The 20,869-nt window shown below is 38.1% G+C and overlaps 1 protein-coding gene across 3 annotated transcripts in view; it reads right to left on the bottom strand.

Moving 5' to 3' along the window:
* Positions 1 to 517: 517 nt before the first annotated feature.
* LOC134678316 (forkhead box protein L2-like) overlaps positions 518 to 20,869 on the bottom strand; it is a 65,598-nt gene continuing 45,246 nt past the window's right edge. For 2 of the 3 annotated variants that reach the window (XM_063536827.1, XM_063536825.1), the window contains exons 4-11: positions 12,337 to 12,496; positions 11,564 to 11,892; positions 10,743 to 10,968; positions 7,998 to 8,154; positions 5,864 to 5,936; positions 5,131 to 5,253; positions 2,763 to 2,879; positions 518 to 1,613 (exon numbers count right to left, since the gene is read on the bottom strand). In XM_063536827.1, the coding sequence (XP_063392897.1) occupies positions 1,540 to 1,613; positions 2,763 to 2,879; positions 5,131 to 5,253; positions 5,864 to 5,936; positions 7,998 to 8,154; positions 10,743 to 10,968; positions 11,564 to 11,892; positions 12,337 to 12,496 (1,259 nt within the window). In that variant the 3' untranslated portion in view covers positions 518 to 1,539. The remainder of the gene's footprint in view (positions 1,614 to 2,762; positions 2,880 to 5,130; positions 5,254 to 5,863; positions 5,937 to 7,997; positions 8,155 to 10,742; positions 10,969 to 11,563; positions 11,893 to 12,336; positions 12,497 to 20,869) is intronic. The other variant, XM_063536826.1, reaches the window with a different exon arrangement.

Genomic DNA, 20,869 nt, shown 5'->3' with positions numbered 1-20,869 from the left:
GTATAATAGTCACTTAATTTCGGAGCTTACAATTTTTAGTTCTTCGAATTCAGAATCATTCTTAGCAGTTTGAATCAATTGAATCTAAACAATGATAAAAATGTCCCAAATCGTCTTTTTGCGACCGTCATGATTTAAGTAGTGTGTTTTATTATATATATGTTTAAAAATTGTAACGTATCGTTAGCTATAAAATTATTATGATTATTAGTTCTAACTTGTGATTAAGAAGGAAGAAATAAATTTGTTTACAGAAAAATATTATAGAACACAGGGGATTCTTATCTTTTAATATCAAATCAAATTCAGTACGGCTAGCACAGCAACGTGTCTATTATTTGGACGTACATTAACAATTAAAAATGTGTTAGTTTTTTTTGTTTGTTGGTGGGTTTTTTTTATTCATACAAACCACGAATCGAGCAAAATAGGTAAAATAAATCTATTGTTTTGAAATATTGAAGTGGAGCTTTTTTCCTTCACCGTATACATTTCGAACTCAGCACTTGAGATTTTGTAGCTAGTAATCTGTTGAGCCTGCCCATCTTATTTCTCTCTACTTAAAGAATAAAATATAATCAATAATTTTTCACAATGAAATACGAAACCTACTGCAACGGTGGGATAGACGAATTAGTCCGTTAAGTAAAAAAGTTGTTAGTTTACAGCATTTTTAGCAACGATATGTGGTTTACTTGTTAACAATCTGATTTATTTTAATTCTAATATTCAATTTGTTATACGAATAAACAACGAATATTACAACACACATAAAATACATTAAACACATTTAATAAAGTCGAGAATTACTCCAAATCTGTTTTCCCCTACTTACACATTTAAATGCACGTTTAACGTTAGAATTGTATATACACATTATATTACCTTATCAGTTTTAACAGTTGACTACACATTATATTACAGATCAAATTTGATTTTTCTATCCTGGTATATGCCCCTTGTAATATGCTAGTAATCAAATCACATCACTCAAAATTTAAATTAAACTTCATATTACATACAATCTTTAAACTAAACAATTCATTTCGTTGTTTGTTTGCATAATGTGAGTGTGTCATTTTAGTTTGCCATTAAGGAAAGCTATCTAGCACGAATGTTTGGGTAAATCCGATTCCGTTTCGATAACGAACCACGAAATGATATGACAGCATGAAAAAGTCTTGGAAATATAGAAATACTTAGTTTTACTTTTAATTTCTTTGCATTAGACGTCAAACACCTACACTCGATGTCCTATTCCGACCTAAAACAAAAGTGTAAAAAGTATACATTCATAAACTCACACGAGATTGTGGGTATAAGTAATATAAATATGTAAATGAACCATCAGGGCCCGCTTTTCGAAAATTGCAATTTTAAATATTAGGTAGGTAGGTAATGGAAGTCTCTTTTTAAATTTTTATTTGATAGGGTCGTAGAAGCTTTCGTAAAGCAGACCGCTGATTATTGTGATTAAAGATTACATCACATAAAAGGGCCAGGATAGTAGTGTTGTGAGTTTCTCGCTTGGCTCAGATCTCACATGAAACATTTGGAGTAGGGCGCGGCGTTGGTAATGAGAGTCGTTGAAGCCTCCTCTTTGACACCGACGGCTAAAATTCACAAAACATGTCTTTAATTAATAATGAAGGCAGAAAAAAGTTCCAATACAAGCACTTAGACATTATTATTTAGCCCACTTACGCGTTTTCATTTCTTAAAGGTACTCATTCGTATACAGCGTAGTCTAATAAAACATGGTCTTCTCTTCCCAGAGTGACACAAACCTACGTCACAATAACATGGCGGCTATATACTTATAGCGCTATCGCATATTATCATATAATATATAGCGCTGTCGCATGATGACGTAGGCTTGTGTCAGTCAGGTGACCTAGAAAAGACGGGAAGAGAGTACCAGGCGGAGTATATTAAATATTATACCATGGTACCAGAGATATATATATATATAACTCCGTATAAGATAAATAAAGTCTAAGAAAAAAACATGCCTCGGACGGCCAATGAAAAGTCATTCTCGAATAGATGGCGCCATTACCTTTGGCCTATTCTCGGCTAGATGGCGTTAACGAGACCGTTTGGTATTTAATAATTTTAACACATATCAGTGAAAGAACATGGGTCAGTATGGAACAATAAAAATTAAGAATCATTTATTCGTAAACATATTTTGATTATTTTATACATTTTAAGTTTTAATCGTGTGTCGATAGATGGCAGTAAATGTACCGTGACTACAAAATTGACAATGACAGGACCCCTCTATACTATCTATTCTTTTTGATGGTACACAGGGGGTTTCATCCAAATGTGTTAGGTAAGGAAATAAAGAAAAAGCTCAAATTGAGTGAGGAAAGCTGGAAATCGTTTGAGATATTACGGAAACGGATAACTAATGATATTATAAAACCAAGTAGACCAATAATAATTTCCAAATTCTACATTTTAAGTACAAACGGTCGGTTAATCAGAGCGACTGTCGAAATATTATCAAATTATCATATAATTTTTTTTTCAGGATACTAATTTATAGCTATTTGACGAATTACAAAAAATCAATTTATTATTAGAGTTAGAAGAGGTATAAAATCTCAAACAAAATGTTGGATTCGCAATATTTCTTATAATGTTAATATCCAGAAAGCAAAATAGGGACTACTTTTGTATGGAACGGTCGTCCGCTTCGCTTTCCTCTTATTAAGAAAATATTTGGTTAAGGGTCTAGAGTACCTAAAGATTACCTTCAGGCCAGAACGAAAATCGGGAGGCCGCGTCGGAAGACGTGACGGCCTCGTGTCGTCGCGTGGGCGAGTAGTTGCTCGACGGCACGTAGCCTGGGTTGGGGCTCGGGGATCCTCCTATAATCGGCACAGAATAAATAATAGTACCTACTATTGTTCCTTTTTTTTATCATTAGAAAAAACTCGAGAGAAGGTAAGCGATCTTGACATGTCTTTTAATTGAAAAACGCTTTTCAAAAATCAGGAGCTATTACTTATGAAAGCAGAAGAATATAAATGATCGTATTAGATTCATAATTTTTTTCTCTTTATTGGGGAAAAAAACAGATACAGGCCAATAATATTTACAGGCAAAATTACAAAATTTAGGTATAGCCTACATCCTAAGACAATTCCCACTAGGAGGTACGACAATAGTTTTAGGATAGCATTGTTACTTATTTGCCGTAACTTATTTTTAAAATGTGTTTTCCAATTAAAAGACACATCAAGATTGTTTACCTTATTTCTAATGCTAAAAAACGAACTATAACGTAGAAATTACACTTCGACTGAGTAAAATTTTCCAAGAAAACAGCTTGTTGAACATGAGCATCAATGGGACCTTGAACTACCGTCGCAGTGCTATTTTCCAAGGCACTGTGCAAGGAAATAAAGTTGAACTGCACTAATTGATTTGTTCGCCCGCGGGAATCGCTTTGTGAACCGGAATACAAATGATTAGGGATTATCGGATTTATTTTGAAATACCCAGCATGCGTTCACGTAATTATTCTAAAATCGAAGGTCTCTCATTACGGTCAAAGAATCGCCCCGCTGTTCAATAAATTTTCTATCCTGAAATAAGTAGGTAGGTACCTACTTACTCGCTATAGGGATTTGCAACCGAAATGTGTTACAAAGTGTGCTTTTTTTTTCATGTAAGTATTTTAACTGCATTTGAATTGGAAAATAGTATATAAATTAAACAAGTCTTTTTTTTCTGATAATAAACGAGATCGCAATATAAAGCATTATATACGAGCTGATAGACGAGGGTCGAGGATTAAATGGGTAATTTTGTACGGACGAGACTGTTGGCTCAGTCAGAGTAGGTATTAAATAAGCAGTTTTGACTTATTTACAATATGAGTGGTGGTAATTTTAGGTATCTATGTCAAACGGTCTCTGAGAAAAACGTATTTAACTGATTTGCAAGACCGAAGTGATCCCATAAGTGTTCCGTAAACAAAGTTTTGTACGGAACACTAAAAAGACTTTAGAGTGGATGTAATGTGTAATTTGAACTGCTAAAGATTCGTACATAAAGAAAAATTATGCAGGTTACTCGTCTTTCATATTAAAATCAAGAGCTCTTTCGATATTAATAGGATAAAAAGTGTCGAAGGATAGGTAGGATTACTACTATGTATTCATTGTGTCCATTTGTGTGTCAAATAAAAATAAACAAATATCTATCTCTATCTAAATATTCCCACTATCTGTCAATAAAGCGATACAGTTGAAATAAATCGAATTATTATAACCATGAAGTGATAAGATAACATATTCGCAATTTCCAGATAACAGCTTCGTAACTACAAAGTGCCCAGGTGCCCAGTATAAAAAAATTTCATGAGCATTACCTACACTGGCGTCATCTATTGGAAACTTTCCGTACTAGCGTAAATCAGGAACGTGGGACAGGAACGAGATCGTGTCGCAATTTTCAATGGTAATAAGTTCCGGCAGTTTCCAGAGAGATGGCGTATATATAGGTTGTTAGAAAACTACGCGTAGATACTCGTATGTAAATAATGCACCAAGACTCTGACCTCCACGCTAACTTTGCGCAAATTTGGCAATAATAATGCATACATATTCCTATAAGTTTCGTATTTCGTCGGGTGACAAGCAAAAGTCACTAAGTACTATCAAAAAATTTAAGTGACAATGCACTTTATTACACTTGTAACACGGTCTATTGTCCAATGATTTCAATGGTGTTAGTTAGCGACTTTTGCTTGTCACCCGACGATTTGGAGTAGCACTTGGTATGAAAACTTAGCATGTCGAGTCGGACGACTCCAGTATGCAGCTATTCCTAAACTTGTGTCAAATTGAATATATCATAATTATCATAAAGGAACGCGTTGACTGAATTACAAACAGTGACAGAACGTCGTTGTGTGGGGTCGGTGAGAACCCGCAACCTGCACGAGGAGATTGAAGCACTGCTGGTGCAGCACGATTCCATTTTTATCGCTTGTCACTACGTCCGTCCCTTTCGCACTTACTTACTTGTTACAACATGACAGGCAAAGTGACAAACGATAAAAATGGAACCGTGCTGCGCCCGCTGGAATATACACCGGAGTAGCATTTATACCTTCAGTCCAAAAGGGGAATCTTGTGACGGCGGTGTCAGAAGAGGTGACAACGTCATGGTGTCGGCCCGGTGAGAAGCCACCTGAGGAGTGCGCATAGCCAGGCCCGGGGCTTGGAGATCCGTCTGCAGTTAAACAAAGAATTTGTTAACATAGATTGTTATGGCTAATTATTTAGGGAGGCAAAAAGTATATAAATATGTTTCGAAGTCTCTGCTTATGCTCTAGTTTCCTAGGATAGCGGTGCCGTCATATAGCGGCCGTCTCCATATAAATACTACGACATCCATATTTAGCCGTATTATTTAGTATGGAGACGGCCGCTATATGGCGGCACCGCTATCCTAGGAAAACCGATCTTTATGTCGAACCACTGACTACCGAGCGAATATTATTTGAACTCACCATTTAAATTCACTATTTGTGAATTGGAACTATTAATTAAGGTTTAATTCAAGTTTGTATTATTTCTCAAGTGTTCATAAAATTTTGTAGAGATGTAATTCATATGAATACAATCCATTTTTGCAATGGAAGATAGTTGGATGGATTAAAATGTATGTAGGTAAGTAAATAGGATTAATAAGTGCCTCTGTGTAAGACGAACTACTGGGTAGTTTATTAGTTTCCGACTCGTTAGGTATATATAGGTCCTCGTATCACATACTTTTATTGTTTACTTGTTTTTGTGTAAATTACATTAAAAATAATCAGTTAGACTGAACTAAAACTTACCCAAAGAAGTGACACCTCCTATAGTGTTGTAGTTCATTGGCATTGACTGCATCGGTTGCAGGGGACTCTGTATCTAAAACAAAAATATATAAACAAAATAATTAAATTATAAGTTTTTAATATAAACGCGATGTCTCTAGTTAAAACAAGCTTTCTGAAAGGCCTTGGTGAGAATTAGTTGTAACTGGGATTTTTCCGTCAATACTATTTTCGCAAAGTGCCTTGGTGAAAACTAGTTTTCACTAACTATTCAATTTCATTTCAGTAAAACGAGATTTAGTCAGATCTAAATAATATACCTAATCTTTCAATTCGTTTGTTTAATGATGTTTATTCAAGTTGAATTTTAATTAATTACTAGCATCAAAATGGCAGTTATAACCAGGAATTATATATCTATTTGTCGAATAAACCCAACTGATATAGCTGTGTATATATACAGTCAAACCTGTATAAGTGAGAGCTCAAGGGGCCAGAATATTTTTCTCGCTCATAGAGGTTTTTCTTTAATCCGAGTTTCTCACTTTTAGAGATCGGAGATTTCTCGATTAGGCAGGTTTGAAAAATAAGTCGCAGTGATAACACTTATTTTTCATTTTGACATTCCTAGAATGTGTTCAACTCTTCTACTTACAATCAATACATAGGCACTGAGCAAACTTGATCGAAAATAACGGGTCACGACGCACATTTCTTTTTCTCAAAAGGATAAATAACAATGACCTGAGACAAACAGTTTTTTGCACACAAAAAAAATGGTCAGATGCACCACGTGCGCGTTAATTTCACGAACATTAGAAATATCAGAAATAACGGATAATAATTAATTACTCCAGGATTCTCCCTTATAAAGACACTCTCTGATAAAGAGGTTCGAACGGAACAAACGACTCTCTCTTAAAGAGGTTTGTACGAGTATCTTTTGCTAGCAGAGGTAATCTAGGGCAAAAATGACGGGACCTTATAATTACTCTCGCTAATACCTAGAGGTTTCTCGTTTACACAGTTCTACCATATCCAGGTTTGACTGTATTTTATTAGCTTCAAAGATTGAACGTGAAAAGGTTTTAAACTATTTTACGACGTGGAAATGCTTAGCAAAATCGTCGTTCAAGTACCTATTTGCAAGCATGCAATTTTACAGCATCGTGATACGCTAGTAAAATTTCAATCTGAATTTAATTACAGAAATCAAATTGGTCTTTTAACACGCGTTCTGTAACTGGAGCCTGAAATTTACGATTATTAGACTATCACGTTATGAACTTTGCGTTAGCCGCTTACAAACTGGTTTGTGAGACTGCTTAATATGTCTATATTTACGATTTAGACGCACACGCAAATGTCTGATTTATGAGTAGTAAACCAGTATTTAAACAGCTCTTGTTTTAAATGTCACAATCGGCTATAAAGTACTAAAGTAAGTAGGATCTGCCTAACTACGACGGAAGCTTGAGACACAACCACTATTTTTTGTAAATAGGGTAGTAACTCCAATTAACCATCATACCGATTTGTCATTCACAATTTTCATTTAAATCAACGGCCATCTTTATGAGCAGCCGTGGATTTTCCAAAATATTTTTAATACGAAACTACTCGTGTTGATTAAGATAATTGTGATCTTAAAAAAAGTAAAAACTATTTTTTAAGAGATCAAACAATATGTAGGGTGTTTAATTTTAAAAGCCATAAGTTATTTCAATATTATTCAAGTCCAAGATAAAATTGGATTTAACAGGCTACGATTAGGACCTAATTTATCTATGAGATAGGCAGAGACCTGTCACACAGAGGATGGCACTGACCATCCTCTCTCTCTGTACTGAGCGCAGGTCAATACCTAAGTAATTTTAGAGCTTGTGCCCTCGCAGTGCCAGTGTTATTTATACGTCATAATTACATAGAAGTTCGACGTTTAAAATAATACTTGCTATCAAATCCGCTGCAGACTTTTCTTGGTCTGACTCTAATCTAATTAATGAAGACGTGTGATGGCAAGCAGCTGACGAAACTTGAACAGTCAAACATACCTACTTGACCCTGAATTTGGTGCGAATCGCAACGCGAACGGGTTGAGCAACGGCGAGGAACGAGATTCATCAGGAATGAGGATCAGCTTTCACCCACGTACCTGACCCTGAAGCTGATGCGATGCGAACGGGTTAAGCGGCACTGGCGAGGACTGGTGCGGCAGTGCGGTGTGCGGCGAGCAGCCGGGCGGGCTGCGGCCAACGCCGCCGCACGCGCCGCCGTATCCCAGTCCGGCGCTGGAGGGAGACAACCATGCCCTGAAACATGAACATCCATTCATTTTATTCCTTCTATGTATCACTGTGACGCTGCCATGTCGGGTAAAGGAGCGTGCATGAACTGTAAAGATGGCAGCACAGAAGCCGACTATTCATTGGCGCGAAGCATTATGTCATTCATCAGCATTAATTCCTTTTTTAAATTTAAGCCACTAGATGGCAGACCCTACTATGCGAAATAGAGCCAGCGTTTAGTGTCGGGGCAGCACCTGCTTAGAAGTGTGAGTTGTTATGGCTTCCAAGTCAGGTCACGTGACGGCAGACCCTACTACTCTTCGGTTATTTGACAGCTATCCAATACATATGTATATCGATGGCCGTCCCATGGAAGTTTAATTTTTTTCATACCGAGCGTTGCCATCGCTCATAGACTAGCAATCCTCTAGACCGAGTTTAGAGCAATTATTTCATGAAATCGATGATGCCAAAAATGCGGGGGTGCGCGGGACGAGGTGAGCGAAATCCCGTGCGTTATTGGTCCGTTGAAAGACACGGACGTCACACAAAGACACTTTCGACTCGAACATGGAGTAAATTTACCGTATGCGTGGCAGAGGGGTAGCGCGACTATGCTTAGTCTAGAGGATGTTTTGTCTGTGCCATCGCTTAATATTTCTCCTCCTCAAACGCAAGAAGCCAAGTATTTCGAAATCGACACAGACAGCGCGTGTACCTATATTGATATACGTACAGTTTTTTCGGTAAGAGAATAGTTGTGGAATGCATTGAGCCCCATACATTCCATGACTCTTCTCTTTCTGCACGACTCTATCCTCTTACATTCTCATCTCCGTTGCATGCACTCTTTTATTCATCCGTCAACTTTAGGGGCTAACATGATCCATACATAACGACAGGATATGATGGTTTTATTATTTCATCATCCATATTGGATTTGTAAATGCCTCCGGGCGTTGCAAATAGTTCCCGTGAGCTGTCACCGTTTCAGCCACGATTACTAATTCGATTTTTCACGTCACGGTCAATATAACCATCGCCTGCATGAGCGAACCGAGGTATGAGGTGAATTTCCATCTTTTGTACTTGTATATTTCGCGGTTAGCTAGGATCCGACCGCGCTTAATTCACACCAAGCAATTCTTGGCAGTGACAATGCATAGGTACAGTCGACGTCAAAGATATGTTTACACTTTTCGCCTTATTACAAAGGAGTAAGGTGCAAAAGTGTAAACATATCTTTGACGTCGACTGTACATATCCATAGCAGCCTCATAGGTACCATACTTGACGTAAGTACCTACCTACCCATAGGTACCTAAGAATTTGGCACGAAATCCTACCGTAGTATTGATGCAACTATCGTATAGACACATTCAATATTCATCTCCTTTTCTGTATTGCCGATTTCAGGTTAGTTTTATTGAGTATATATATAGAAATGGTACCTATGCCTTCAGTTCTTAACTGAAATAAACTGGCACTAAAATGTTAGCAGCCAACATCGTAAATTTTATAGCATTTTTGGTGCAGCGGGGTGTTACCGGAATTGGTATAGTACCTATATCCAAACTGAAATTGTAAATTAACGTAATTAACGCTAATTAATCATAAGGCCTGAAATTGTTTATACCAATTCCGTTAACACCACTCTGCTGCACTGAAGATGCTATAAAAATTACGATGTCTGGACTTATCAGATTAACAATTAGAATATGGGGTCGTATCGCATAAGCATTGTGAGTCCACCTGTATGTTATCTAATGTCACATAAATGTTTACTAACACGTCGACAATGGGTGAACCTATACGGAAATGGGAACTAAAATCACACACACATCAATTTTATTATTATAGTTAATTAATTAAGTAATCGCATTTGTTTTGTAAACATGAGAATAAGAAACGTAAATATTTATAGTAATTACTTATACTAATGATGCGTTATATGTTATGTTATTATATTGACATTGACATACATTATGTAAGACCTAACTTAATGATTAAGTAGGAGACACTTCCTGCAAACCTGAGACCAAATTCGACATGTACAACTGTCCGATTGCGCATCCACGTAAAATTGATTTTATTGCATGTTGATTCAATCACTAAGTGTTAATTAGATGACCTGTGGATAATATAATTTGGTACAACCAAAACTCAACTCTAAACTCGGGATGGTTCGGTTTGGTTTGGTTGTCACCTAACTGTGGATTGCTAATTCAAATTTTTACTTATGAATTTTCCCACATCAACGGTAGATCAACAGGATACGTCAAACGTCGCTTGTCGAATGGGGGTCCTGAGGGCCTACCGCGAATCACGTTCGTTCGACGTGTTGCCTCCCTGTCACAGTTACACGTACGAATTTACAAGTGCGATGGAGAGGCAATACGTCGAACGTGGTTCGCGGTAGGCCATCTAGTCCAACACGCATAATCGGTAAATCAGTTTGCCGCCCGCTGTTTGTTTCAATACTAAGACTTAGAGGTTTACCGCACTTTGTTGTGTGAGTAGCTTAGGATTTTTCTTGGCTAGTTAGTTTTATTTGAGTCCTGTACAAACCTACTTACTACTAAATCATTCATTTCTCATCTAGTGAAACTTACGTGTCATATCTCGGGTAAGACGGCGGATAAGGAGACGTAGCTCCAAAGTAGTTTCTCCCGCCCAACGGAAGAGGTTGCATATGGGGAGGCACATGCTGAGCCACGTGGGCTACATGGTACGCGTCTCCGAATATCGACTTGGAGTACGGGGTGGCCCTCGTCGGGCGCTTCATCCTGCGCCGGCGACGGTAGTTGCCGTTCTCGAACATGTCACCGCAGTGTGGATCTACAACAGGCGTTCCACCAGTGTCGCTTACGAAAGCTACTCTTCATTCGGAAAATGTTCGGAAGCCGATTTTTGCTGTTAAATTTAGAAGTCATGCAATATCATGACAGCAAATCGGCTTCCTAGCGTGTTAAGAATTGCGCTCGTATGTGACATTCTGGCAGAATGCTTCAACAAAACTTAATTCGCAAAAACATTAATAAGCTATAAACATGAAATTCGCTAGCAGTTCGCATAATAACTTATGGGCACGTGGAAAATTAGAAGAGAACATCCGCTGTGCCACACTCGCTAGGCGCACATAAGCATACAACATTTCTAAAACATATGTCATACTTAACGATATACGGATACAATAAACAACTTAATTTTAAGTGCGTCCAAATCTTGCGAACGTGACGCGAGTTCGGTTCAAATACGCCCCGAATATGTTTGCGAAGAACTCGCAGAGACTTGCGAGTAGCAATACTGTCTTGAATTACGTTAGTAGCATGATTTGCAGTACGCGTGACAAGCGCAAATGGTAATAACGGCACATTCGTCAGATTTAAACGGATCCTAAAGTGGAATAGTTACGTTGATATACGGTTCTTACCAAGAGTCCAGTAATTGCCTTTCCTCTCGCCCCCGCCTTCTCTCGGAACCTTGATAAAGCAATCGTTGAGACTCAAGTTGTGTCGAATCGAGTTCTGCCAGCCTTTCTTGTTCTTCTCGAAGAAAGGGAACTCCTTGGTGATGTATGCGTATATCTCGCTAAGCGTGGCACGCTTCGACTGGCTGCTGTGGATGGCCATGGTGATGAGGGCGACGTACGAGTAGGGGGGCTTGGTGAGGGCCTGCGAGGTGGTGGTTGACTGGGGCTTCATCTCCGAGCGGCCGGGGCTGGCCGGAGTCGCAGATTTTGACTTGCTTTTAGTTTCGCTACTGGAAAAGTTACAAGCTATCTATATAGTAAATGTTTTTTTTTTACTTATTAGGTGCAATAAATTGCAAAAAAAGAAACTAAATTGAAATCTCAAATATATTCAAATATAACGCGAGTTTATACTACTACAATATCAAAAAGAAGCTGTATTCTGCATACATTTATCATGTGTCCTGAATACCTACAGCTTTTTTACTTATATTCACATTTTTAAAAGCTTGTATTTTAATGTTTCGTGCTTACGGGTAACTATTCGGTATTTCGTGTCTATAACGGAGGGCGCCAGGTCTGCAAGGCCTGATTCCAAGTTGTCACACTGGTCACTACCCTGTTATTGTGAACTGTTGTTTTTAAACTGTTTTATTTTATTGTTACGTTGCGCGCTAGGCGGCTACGACTGCAAGCTTGTTCCCAAGTTATGAGTGTTAATCATTACCACTGACCTGTTATTAGAGCTGGTGTTCTCTTCTCTCGAGAGTGGTTGCATGTTCAAAGTTTGGTAAACTCTGGACAGCTCCTCGTCGCCCTTCACACTTTGAGAATTCGATGTGTCCGGGCCATTGTTGTCTTGAAGACATAGCCGATTTTCGTACGGAGAAGAGCCTGCAACAAAAAGGAAACATTTTTCAACTATTGTTGCACTGTGACACAATTATTTAAATAGAAAAAAAATAAACATTTTCACATACATTTTCTGCGATCGTTTGATATATTTTAGTAGTAGGTAGGTAGCTAGTGATAGTAACAATAACAATGGTTTTGATGTCCAATGAAAGAAAGCAGAATTATTATTATTTAATAAGATAGAGAAATTAGGTACAGTTAAATTAACAAAATTTAGACACATCGATAAATACATATATTTATTTATAAGGTAGATACAAATAAACTAACTTTAATCTATAAAATAAAACTAAAAACGAATACTAAATAAAATAAAATTACATAACATCCTCGATAATACATAATATCCTAGCAAAAGTCAATCATTTAACCGTTGTTGCTGCAGCCCGTTATCGTTACAAAAAATTACGAGTCAATCAATATTTACTTATGTGTATGTGCACTAAATCTATCTAATAATAATACCTTTAAATTAGCAAATCTTGTTTATTTATATTTATATATTTCGATGAAATTTGCTATATGGGGGTTTTCGGAGGCGATTCCATTCCTTCCACGACTCTTCTCTTTCAGCACAGACTCTAGTAAGGTAGAAGTACTAGTTCTTGACGCTGCACTAGTATTCGACATGGGCATATATTAAATTTGAACGGCGAAGATTTTTCTGTATTCTTTAATCCTTATCACTTTGACATGAAGTGCCCATGTCGAATACTAGTGCAGCGTCGAGCAATAGTACTTCTACCTTATTGTTTTAAACTCTACGGGATGTAACATAAATAGTGGGGATCCGTGTAAACTTTAAGGGCATATTTGGTATCGTGTTCTGATTAGGAAAAGTAGAAGAATTTATATTTAGAAAAATGGATTATAGTTTTGCTGTATTACACGCAACATTGTAGATAAAAATTTGGGCCTTTTGACACACAACTTTTGAATTTCTCTGCAGATTTTTGAAGGTTTCCCCTCGATGTATCCTTTAACCCAGGGCTCTATAAACCCCGGCCCGCGGGCTAAATCCGGCCCGCGAAGCGTTTTAATCCGGCCCGCTGACAGCGTTCCAATCCGGCCCACGGTAGTACAGTCATTATATCCAAAAAACCGACCCTACCCGTGAATAATTAGTTCTTGGATTTTTTTTTTGTAGGTCCCTCGGCGGGGTCACTGGGAGTGTAAATTCAAAAAGTAGGCTTAATCAGGCTCCTGCGTATATTCGAAAAATGGTTTTTATCCAAAAAAAACGGTTTTTCTTCAATAACTCGGCCATTTTGGATTTTACAGTAAAACCGTAAGGACAAAAATTGTAGGAAATTTGATTCTCTACAAGTTAGTCCAGTCATTATATCCAAAAGACCTCTGCTTTAACCAAATATAAATATATTTCTCAATCCCCTACTGCATCCTATCCCTACCTATGCCCTAACTGCACACGTTACCAGCCGTCCGGCTTACACTGCTAGCACTGATAGTGTTGGTTGAGACTCGAGTCCTTTGAGTCAGAGGACTTAATTATAAGAGTCTAAATAAGTTATTTAGACTCTTATAATTAATTCGAAATTCGAAATCTTTTCAACTTGTTAGAGACACTAGTCTGTTATAAAGGCTTGACACTTTTTAAAGAACTCATTTTTTACAAAAATATATAAAAATGCATTGTCTTCATAAGTTCATGGGACTAAACGCTTATTTCATTTACTGCTACTAGTATATTGAAAAAAACATAAAATCATTCGGAGGCTCGAGTCCTTTTGAGTTGTCTTAAAAAAGACTCATTGGCGCAAATTCTCGTAGTCGACTTTCTCAAATTCAGACTCAAAACACTCGAGGTTCTTACCCATACCCAGTGCTCTGTATTATATCTACCCATATATCAATCTGTTCACACTCTAAATAGAATTCTCCGAACGGCACGGAAAAACTAAAGTGCGGTTATTGTTATAAAGTGTGTTGTTGAGTTGAGATTTAGCCAATCTTACACGTACGTGCCTCCCGATACGGGCTTCTTGGAATCGTCGTGGAATAGCTAAGAAAATACCTACGAGTGCCTACGTATACGACCCGCCATAGCAGCACAACTAGCTTCGTGAAGGGATGTTGAAGTCCTAAAAGTCAGTTTGTTCTAAAATCGGCCAAGAGCATGTCAGGCCATGCTCAGTGTAGGGTTTCCTAGTTTTACTATTGTGTCAAAATAGGCCAGATGGGGGCTATAGTAAAAGTATCATGTATATTACAGGCATAAGGGAGTACCTACCTTTGCAGCGCTTTGTAGGTCTTTTTACTAAGAAAAGAAGATTTATTTAATAACATAATACCTAACTCAATATCGACTGAACCGATCATGTTCGCTATAGTTTTCATTGAAAGTATTTATTAGGTTTTTGTTTCACGATTTTATGGATCCTCGGTTCAAAAGTTAGGGGGGGGGGGCACTTATTTTTTTCTTTCGGAGCAATTATTTCCGATAAAATGAACTTTATCAAAAATGACTTTTGAAGACACCTATTCTATTTTTAACTATCTATTTATTCTAATTATACCCAAAAACATTTTAGAGATTTAATTTTACCGTTCTGACGCATATGCATGATTTATGCATCCATGCCAAATTGCAGCTTTCTAGCACTAACGATCACGGAGATTGCCCCTGACAGACAGACAGACATGGTGAAACTATAAGAGTTTCTAGGTCACTACGAAACCCTAAAAAGGAAAACTAGCATTACAGAGTAATAAATGTTAAAATTGTATAAGTACCAAAAAATAATCTTGTACCATCGCACGTTACTAAACCGTTAACCTCGTGTCAAATTGTACTGGTAACCATGGTAACTCCAGTTTTAACCGGTTAACCCCGGGCTAGCGGAATGGTGCAAGTGGTCCTTAAGGTTCCAAAGTGTAGGTACCTTCAAATTACATGACTGTACATACGTGTGTAGAGTTTTCAAAAAGCGGTTTTCAAAAAGCGTGAAATACTTAATCTAAATAGGGGAAGTATTGTAGTATTAAATCAGGTAAGGTAGGTAAGAATTCTGCAGACAGCTGTAGCCCGCGTATCGGATTCGAGCGCCGCGAACGCCGCGCCGCCGGGCATTGTGTCGCATGTAGAACAATGCGTATTTATAAAACATTAAAAGCCAGCGTATCGTTCGTGAAATTAATAACAAATAACAATCGTGAAACGTTAGTTCGGGAGTGGATTACACACGGCGAATAACTGTGCCTTCGGTCACATGGGATCCGTTCCGAGTTGATCCTCAACCGAATGAGGTGTATTCCACCGCAGTGTTGTTTGTCTAATGAACTAAGTATTTTAACTTAGATATTACCGAAATATCGTTTGACCACTAATCAAGTTTCTCACACTTCTAAAACTTAAAAGAGTAGGCAGCGATAAACTATACAAAGGGAAAACTCCATAACATTTTCCTATTTTATTACCTGGAGTACTCCCCCTAAGTTTTATTTATGTAAATATATACAATCGAATAAGAGTAGAACTTAAATGTAATCCGATATTGTTTGATGCTCTTAGTAGCCCACCTTCGCCATAACGCCTGGGGCAGAAACCAAATATTTCTCTTCAATTAGGAGAGTTACCGAGTCTTGGGTCGATTACTAATTACCAAACACTTGGTTACGAAAGAGAAAAGTCAGGTTAAGTATCGCCTTAGGGGAGAAAGAGATGTTTACGTAAAAGAGAGGGATGCTATTTGTTAAACGTGTACAGGTATATCAATCTATGTGAATTAGTTAACAAAAAAAACCTAGAAATAAGTGTAACAGATCATCATGGGTGTCTATTGAAACGCCTGTAAACAGGTTCCAGCTGGCGTTCTACATGACATTTAAGCTCTCCAAAGGGCCTCTACGTGTTGGACCTGTATCCCCATCAAAAGCGAGCCTATCAAATGATCGAGATTTATAGGCCCGTGAAAACCAAAATGTAACAGATATGGATAATTTTAGAGTTCCGTACACAAAGGGTAAAAACGGGACCCTATTATTAATACTTACTCCGCTGTCCGTCTGTCTGTCACCAGGCTGTATCTCATGAACCGTGATAGCTAATAGGCAATTAAAATTTTCACATATCATGTATTTCTGTTGCTGTTATAACAACAATTAGGTACTAAAAACAGAATAAAATAAATATTTAACAATCTCCCGTGCAACAAACGTGATTTTTTTGCCGTTTTTGCGTAATGGCACGGAACCCTTAGTGCGCAAATCCGACTCCCACTTGCTCGGTTTTTATTTCTTCACAACAAATCGGAATAGTAGCAGTGGCCGTAGCACTAAAAAGCTTCATTGCAATAATGCTCTCAGGGTGTTAAATACGTTTGTCTTTTATCACTTTTTGGCTAACATTTCCAACTTATTAGTTGCGAAACTAATACACCGAGAAACGGAAAAGATTTAACATTTCTCTAATACACCTTTATGTAATGCTGTCTGGAATATGTTTCAGTAAATCTAATGTGAAATGAGCAATTCTAAAAAAATGGTGGAAGTTGTTCAGCTTCATGTACCTACTTCACCAGCATACCAATTTTTATAGAAATCTAATATGTGATCGAAATGTACAAACTTTTTGAGAATTGCTCAAATACATATTATAAATAACCAGAGTACGCCTGATAAGCAGACATTGTACATTTCCCAGCATTTTTGGTGCAGCAGAGTGGTGTTAACGGAATTGGTATAGATAATTTCAACTAAAATGGTAAATTAAGGTTAACATTAACGTAATTAACGCTAATTCATCATTAGGGTTGAAATTATTTATATCAATCCCGTTAACATGGAGTAGTTCTGCACCAAAAATGCCGGAAATGTGCGATGTCTGCTGACAAGTTCTCAAGAATGTGGTAAAGTGCTTGGACCTGTGTTAAGTAGGTACATAGTTACTTTTCTTTTCCACCAAGCGAACAAAGACATAATAAAAACTGGTTATGAACCTGTGACTTAAGTTAAATAGTCGAACTCGAGCCTCCGGCGTTACTTAACGCGTCTACTGATAATGGCTCCGATACCCACTGTACAAAAGGTAATTGTTCCCTCAAACAATAAAGTTTAATAACGTAAGGTTCTAGGTAAGGTACGTGTGCATTGTCGATTGAGGTAATGCCCAGATGATCGTTGTTATACTTAGATAACTCTACCGGCAATCGGCGCACGTGAAACCTTTTTCAAACATTCACGTAACAGAGCTGAGTTAATCTCGGTAATGAGTAATGTGAATGTTTTGAGTGTAGGTAAGGAAAGTAGTTACTCGTAACAGCTGGCAAGATTGTGTATTATGCTGTCAAACTTCATTTTCGAAATAGGTACGTTTTTAGGGTACCTTGCCTCAAAAGGAAAACCCTTATAGGATCACTCGTAATAAGTACCTACTGGTACCTACAGGAACCCTTTCACAAACCAGTGTTCCCACTGTGTTTCGATTTATCTTCTTGTGTGGTTAAATGAGTTTTTGTGAGCAGCTCCAGAATTCTGTGCCTGGGAGGTTACCGTAAAAACCGAAATTCGCAAATTGCGGGGATCTTTCTCTTTTACTCCAATGAAGGCGTAATTAGAGTGACAGAGAAAAATGCCCGCAATTTGCGAACTTCGATTTTCGCGGTTATAGCCCTGTTTAAGCAGAAATCAATTCAACTCCTATATGTGCACTAAATTCTACTAAGATCGTGTGGGGTAAGATAAACATAATACCGCAAAATAGGGTGAGTTGGGTGAAATTTGACTTTCAAACCTCGATAAAATTTTATTTTTACATGTGAAAACTGAATGGTATATATAATAAGTGGTTCGGACGTTTGTATTTTAGTTTGTATTTTATTTTGGGTAGTTCCATTTCATAACTTTGACGATAAAGAGGAAAACCCACCTCACCCCGTAGTGCCTCGTATTTGGGGTGTAAACACCCTCTGTTTTTCATACAAAGGTGATTTTGGAAGATTGTTGGATCGATTTTTAGGGTTCCGTACCTCAAAAGGAAAAAACGGAACCCTTATAGGATCACTCGTGCGTCTGTCTGTCCGTCTGTCCGTCTGTCACAGCCAATTTGCTCCGAAACTACCGGACCAATTAAGTTGAAATTTGGTACACATATGTAAGTCTGTGACCCAAAGACGGATATGTAACGTCAACAAATGAATTTTAAACATAGGGGCTACTTTTGGGGGGTAAACGATAAAATTAAAAAACAAAGTTTTGAAAACTATATCGTGTTACATATCAAACAAAAGAGCTCATTTTGGGAATCTCAAATATATTTTTGTTATAAATTTAGGATAAAAATTTTAGAAGTTATTCAAGAAAATAGACAAAAAATGACCATTCTCCCCCCTCTATCTCCGAAACTACTGGGTCTAAAATTCTGAAAAAAATACACAAAATAGTCCTTTACCTAAAGATGACAGGAAAACCTATGAGAAATCTAGAGTCAAGCGTGAGTCGGATTTAAGAACATAAATGCGGTTAACGTTTTTTTAGGGACACAGCCGCAATGGTTTAAGTGAAACGTGATGTAGACAGCTATTGCGAAGGCCATAGGCCGATATCCGCATAAGGCCGAAGGCCCGAAGCGTCCCAAAGTGGCGTTCCTTTAGCTTCAAGCGTGAGTCGGACTGAAGACAAAAAATGCGACTAGGCTGTAACTGGCACATAAGCAGCAGAAGTTGCTAAGCGGGCGAGGTGTTCAAAATTACCTTGACATGCTCTTATTGTCTTAACTATAAAGTCGCGTCCAGATCATTTTAAACCACTCACCAGCTTAGCAACTTCTGTTGCTGACTGTACTGATTGATTAGGTTACTATTGTTACGTGTTTTAAAAAGCACTAGGTATACAGGGTGGCTAAAAAATAAACTAAGTGTATTCCCGTTGCCAACGTGCAACCCTGAAATCGCGAGGAAAAATTGACCGTAGTTATGCAGAAAACAACCAACTCAATTTTTTTATCAATACAGAAAGCGACCAAAGCCACTGAGTTAGGGTGTAAGTCACTTTGACAAAAATAAAGTTGGTCGCTTTCTACAGAACTATGGTCAATTTGGCTGTTTCATACATTTAGGCTGGTCCGTTTTCTATGGGAGGATACTTCTTTTTTCGCGATTTTGGGGTTGGTCCCATACTAAAAGTCGCTCAGTATAATCCCAAAACCTCCCTGGCTACGGAAATACACTTTTATTTTTGGCCATCCTGTAGGTATTATCTCTCTTCGGCCTTCGCTTTTAAAACACTTTCGGAAGTTGTAGGAAGCGCGACCCGTCGGACGCTCGAGTTTTCACTGTTTTCAGCTCTACGCATTTGGACACTTGCACTATTGTTCTGCATTTAATCTTCAGAGATGTAAAGATATAAGCCACCACGCCAGAAAACTTCATGTTACATCTGGTTTTTGATTGACCCATTCGGGTTTTTCAAGACGTTTCGCGTACAAAAAATGTTGAAAATTATGTGATGTACGGAACCCTTGAAAGGCGAGTCCGACTCGCACTTGACCAGTTTTTTTACTTATGGAAAGCACCAAGTGGTCACCGATCAGCCGTCATAGAAAATGACATGTCGGACGCCTCAGCCCCGGCCCGGCCCGGCTTAGCGTGAGTTATCCTTTACTCCTATAACCACGAGTAGGGCTAATGGCTCCTCTACACGATGGGCCAACGCCGGCCACTCCAAGGGACGCATTTATGCGTTAGAGGGAGCAAGTGATATTGCTATCTCATTCTACCGCGTAGCTGCGTCCCTTGGAGTGGCCGGCGTTGGCCCATAGGGTAGAGGAGCCATAATAGCGGTGGGCCTTTCAATAATGCAAGTATAGCTGGTCAAGGAGATCTTGTCAGTAGAAAAAGGCGGCAAAATTGAAAAATGTAGGCGTGAAGGGATATCGTCTCATGATAAACTTGAATTTCGCGCCTTTTTCTACTGACAAGCTTTGCTGACCATCTATATGTACTCCTAAACATGTAATCTAATAAGCTGCATTTTGATGGCGTAAATAAGTAAATCATTTTTCACTTTCACTTGACAAAATTGCGACTGATGTCACTGTCACTATGTCTGGCGTGGTTACATCGTCAACTGCAAAAAGTTGCGTCCGCCCAATCACTATTTCTTAATGAAATATTTCAGATCATAATTTATGTAGTGCATCCCGCTCACATAAACCCGCATATAACGCACATTAGGTAATACAATATAAATGTACAAGTTCTACATCTCATTCGAGAATCGACCCCCTGCGTAAACGCATAAAAAGTTGTTGTCGATCATATGCGTGAATTATCACTCTCCGTATCTGTCGGATTCGTACCGATGACGTTAGCAGCGGTCATGTCCTCTTAACCT

Source organism: Cydia fagiglandana, chromosome Z, assembly GCF_963556715.1.
Source record: "Cydia fagiglandana chromosome Z, ilCydFagi1.1, whole genome shotgun sequence".
NCBI classification, from domain to species: Eukaryota; Metazoa; Arthropoda; class Insecta; order Lepidoptera; family Tortricidae; genus Cydia; species Cydia fagiglandana.
This window is presented reverse-complemented; position numbering and strand designations above follow the sequence as displayed.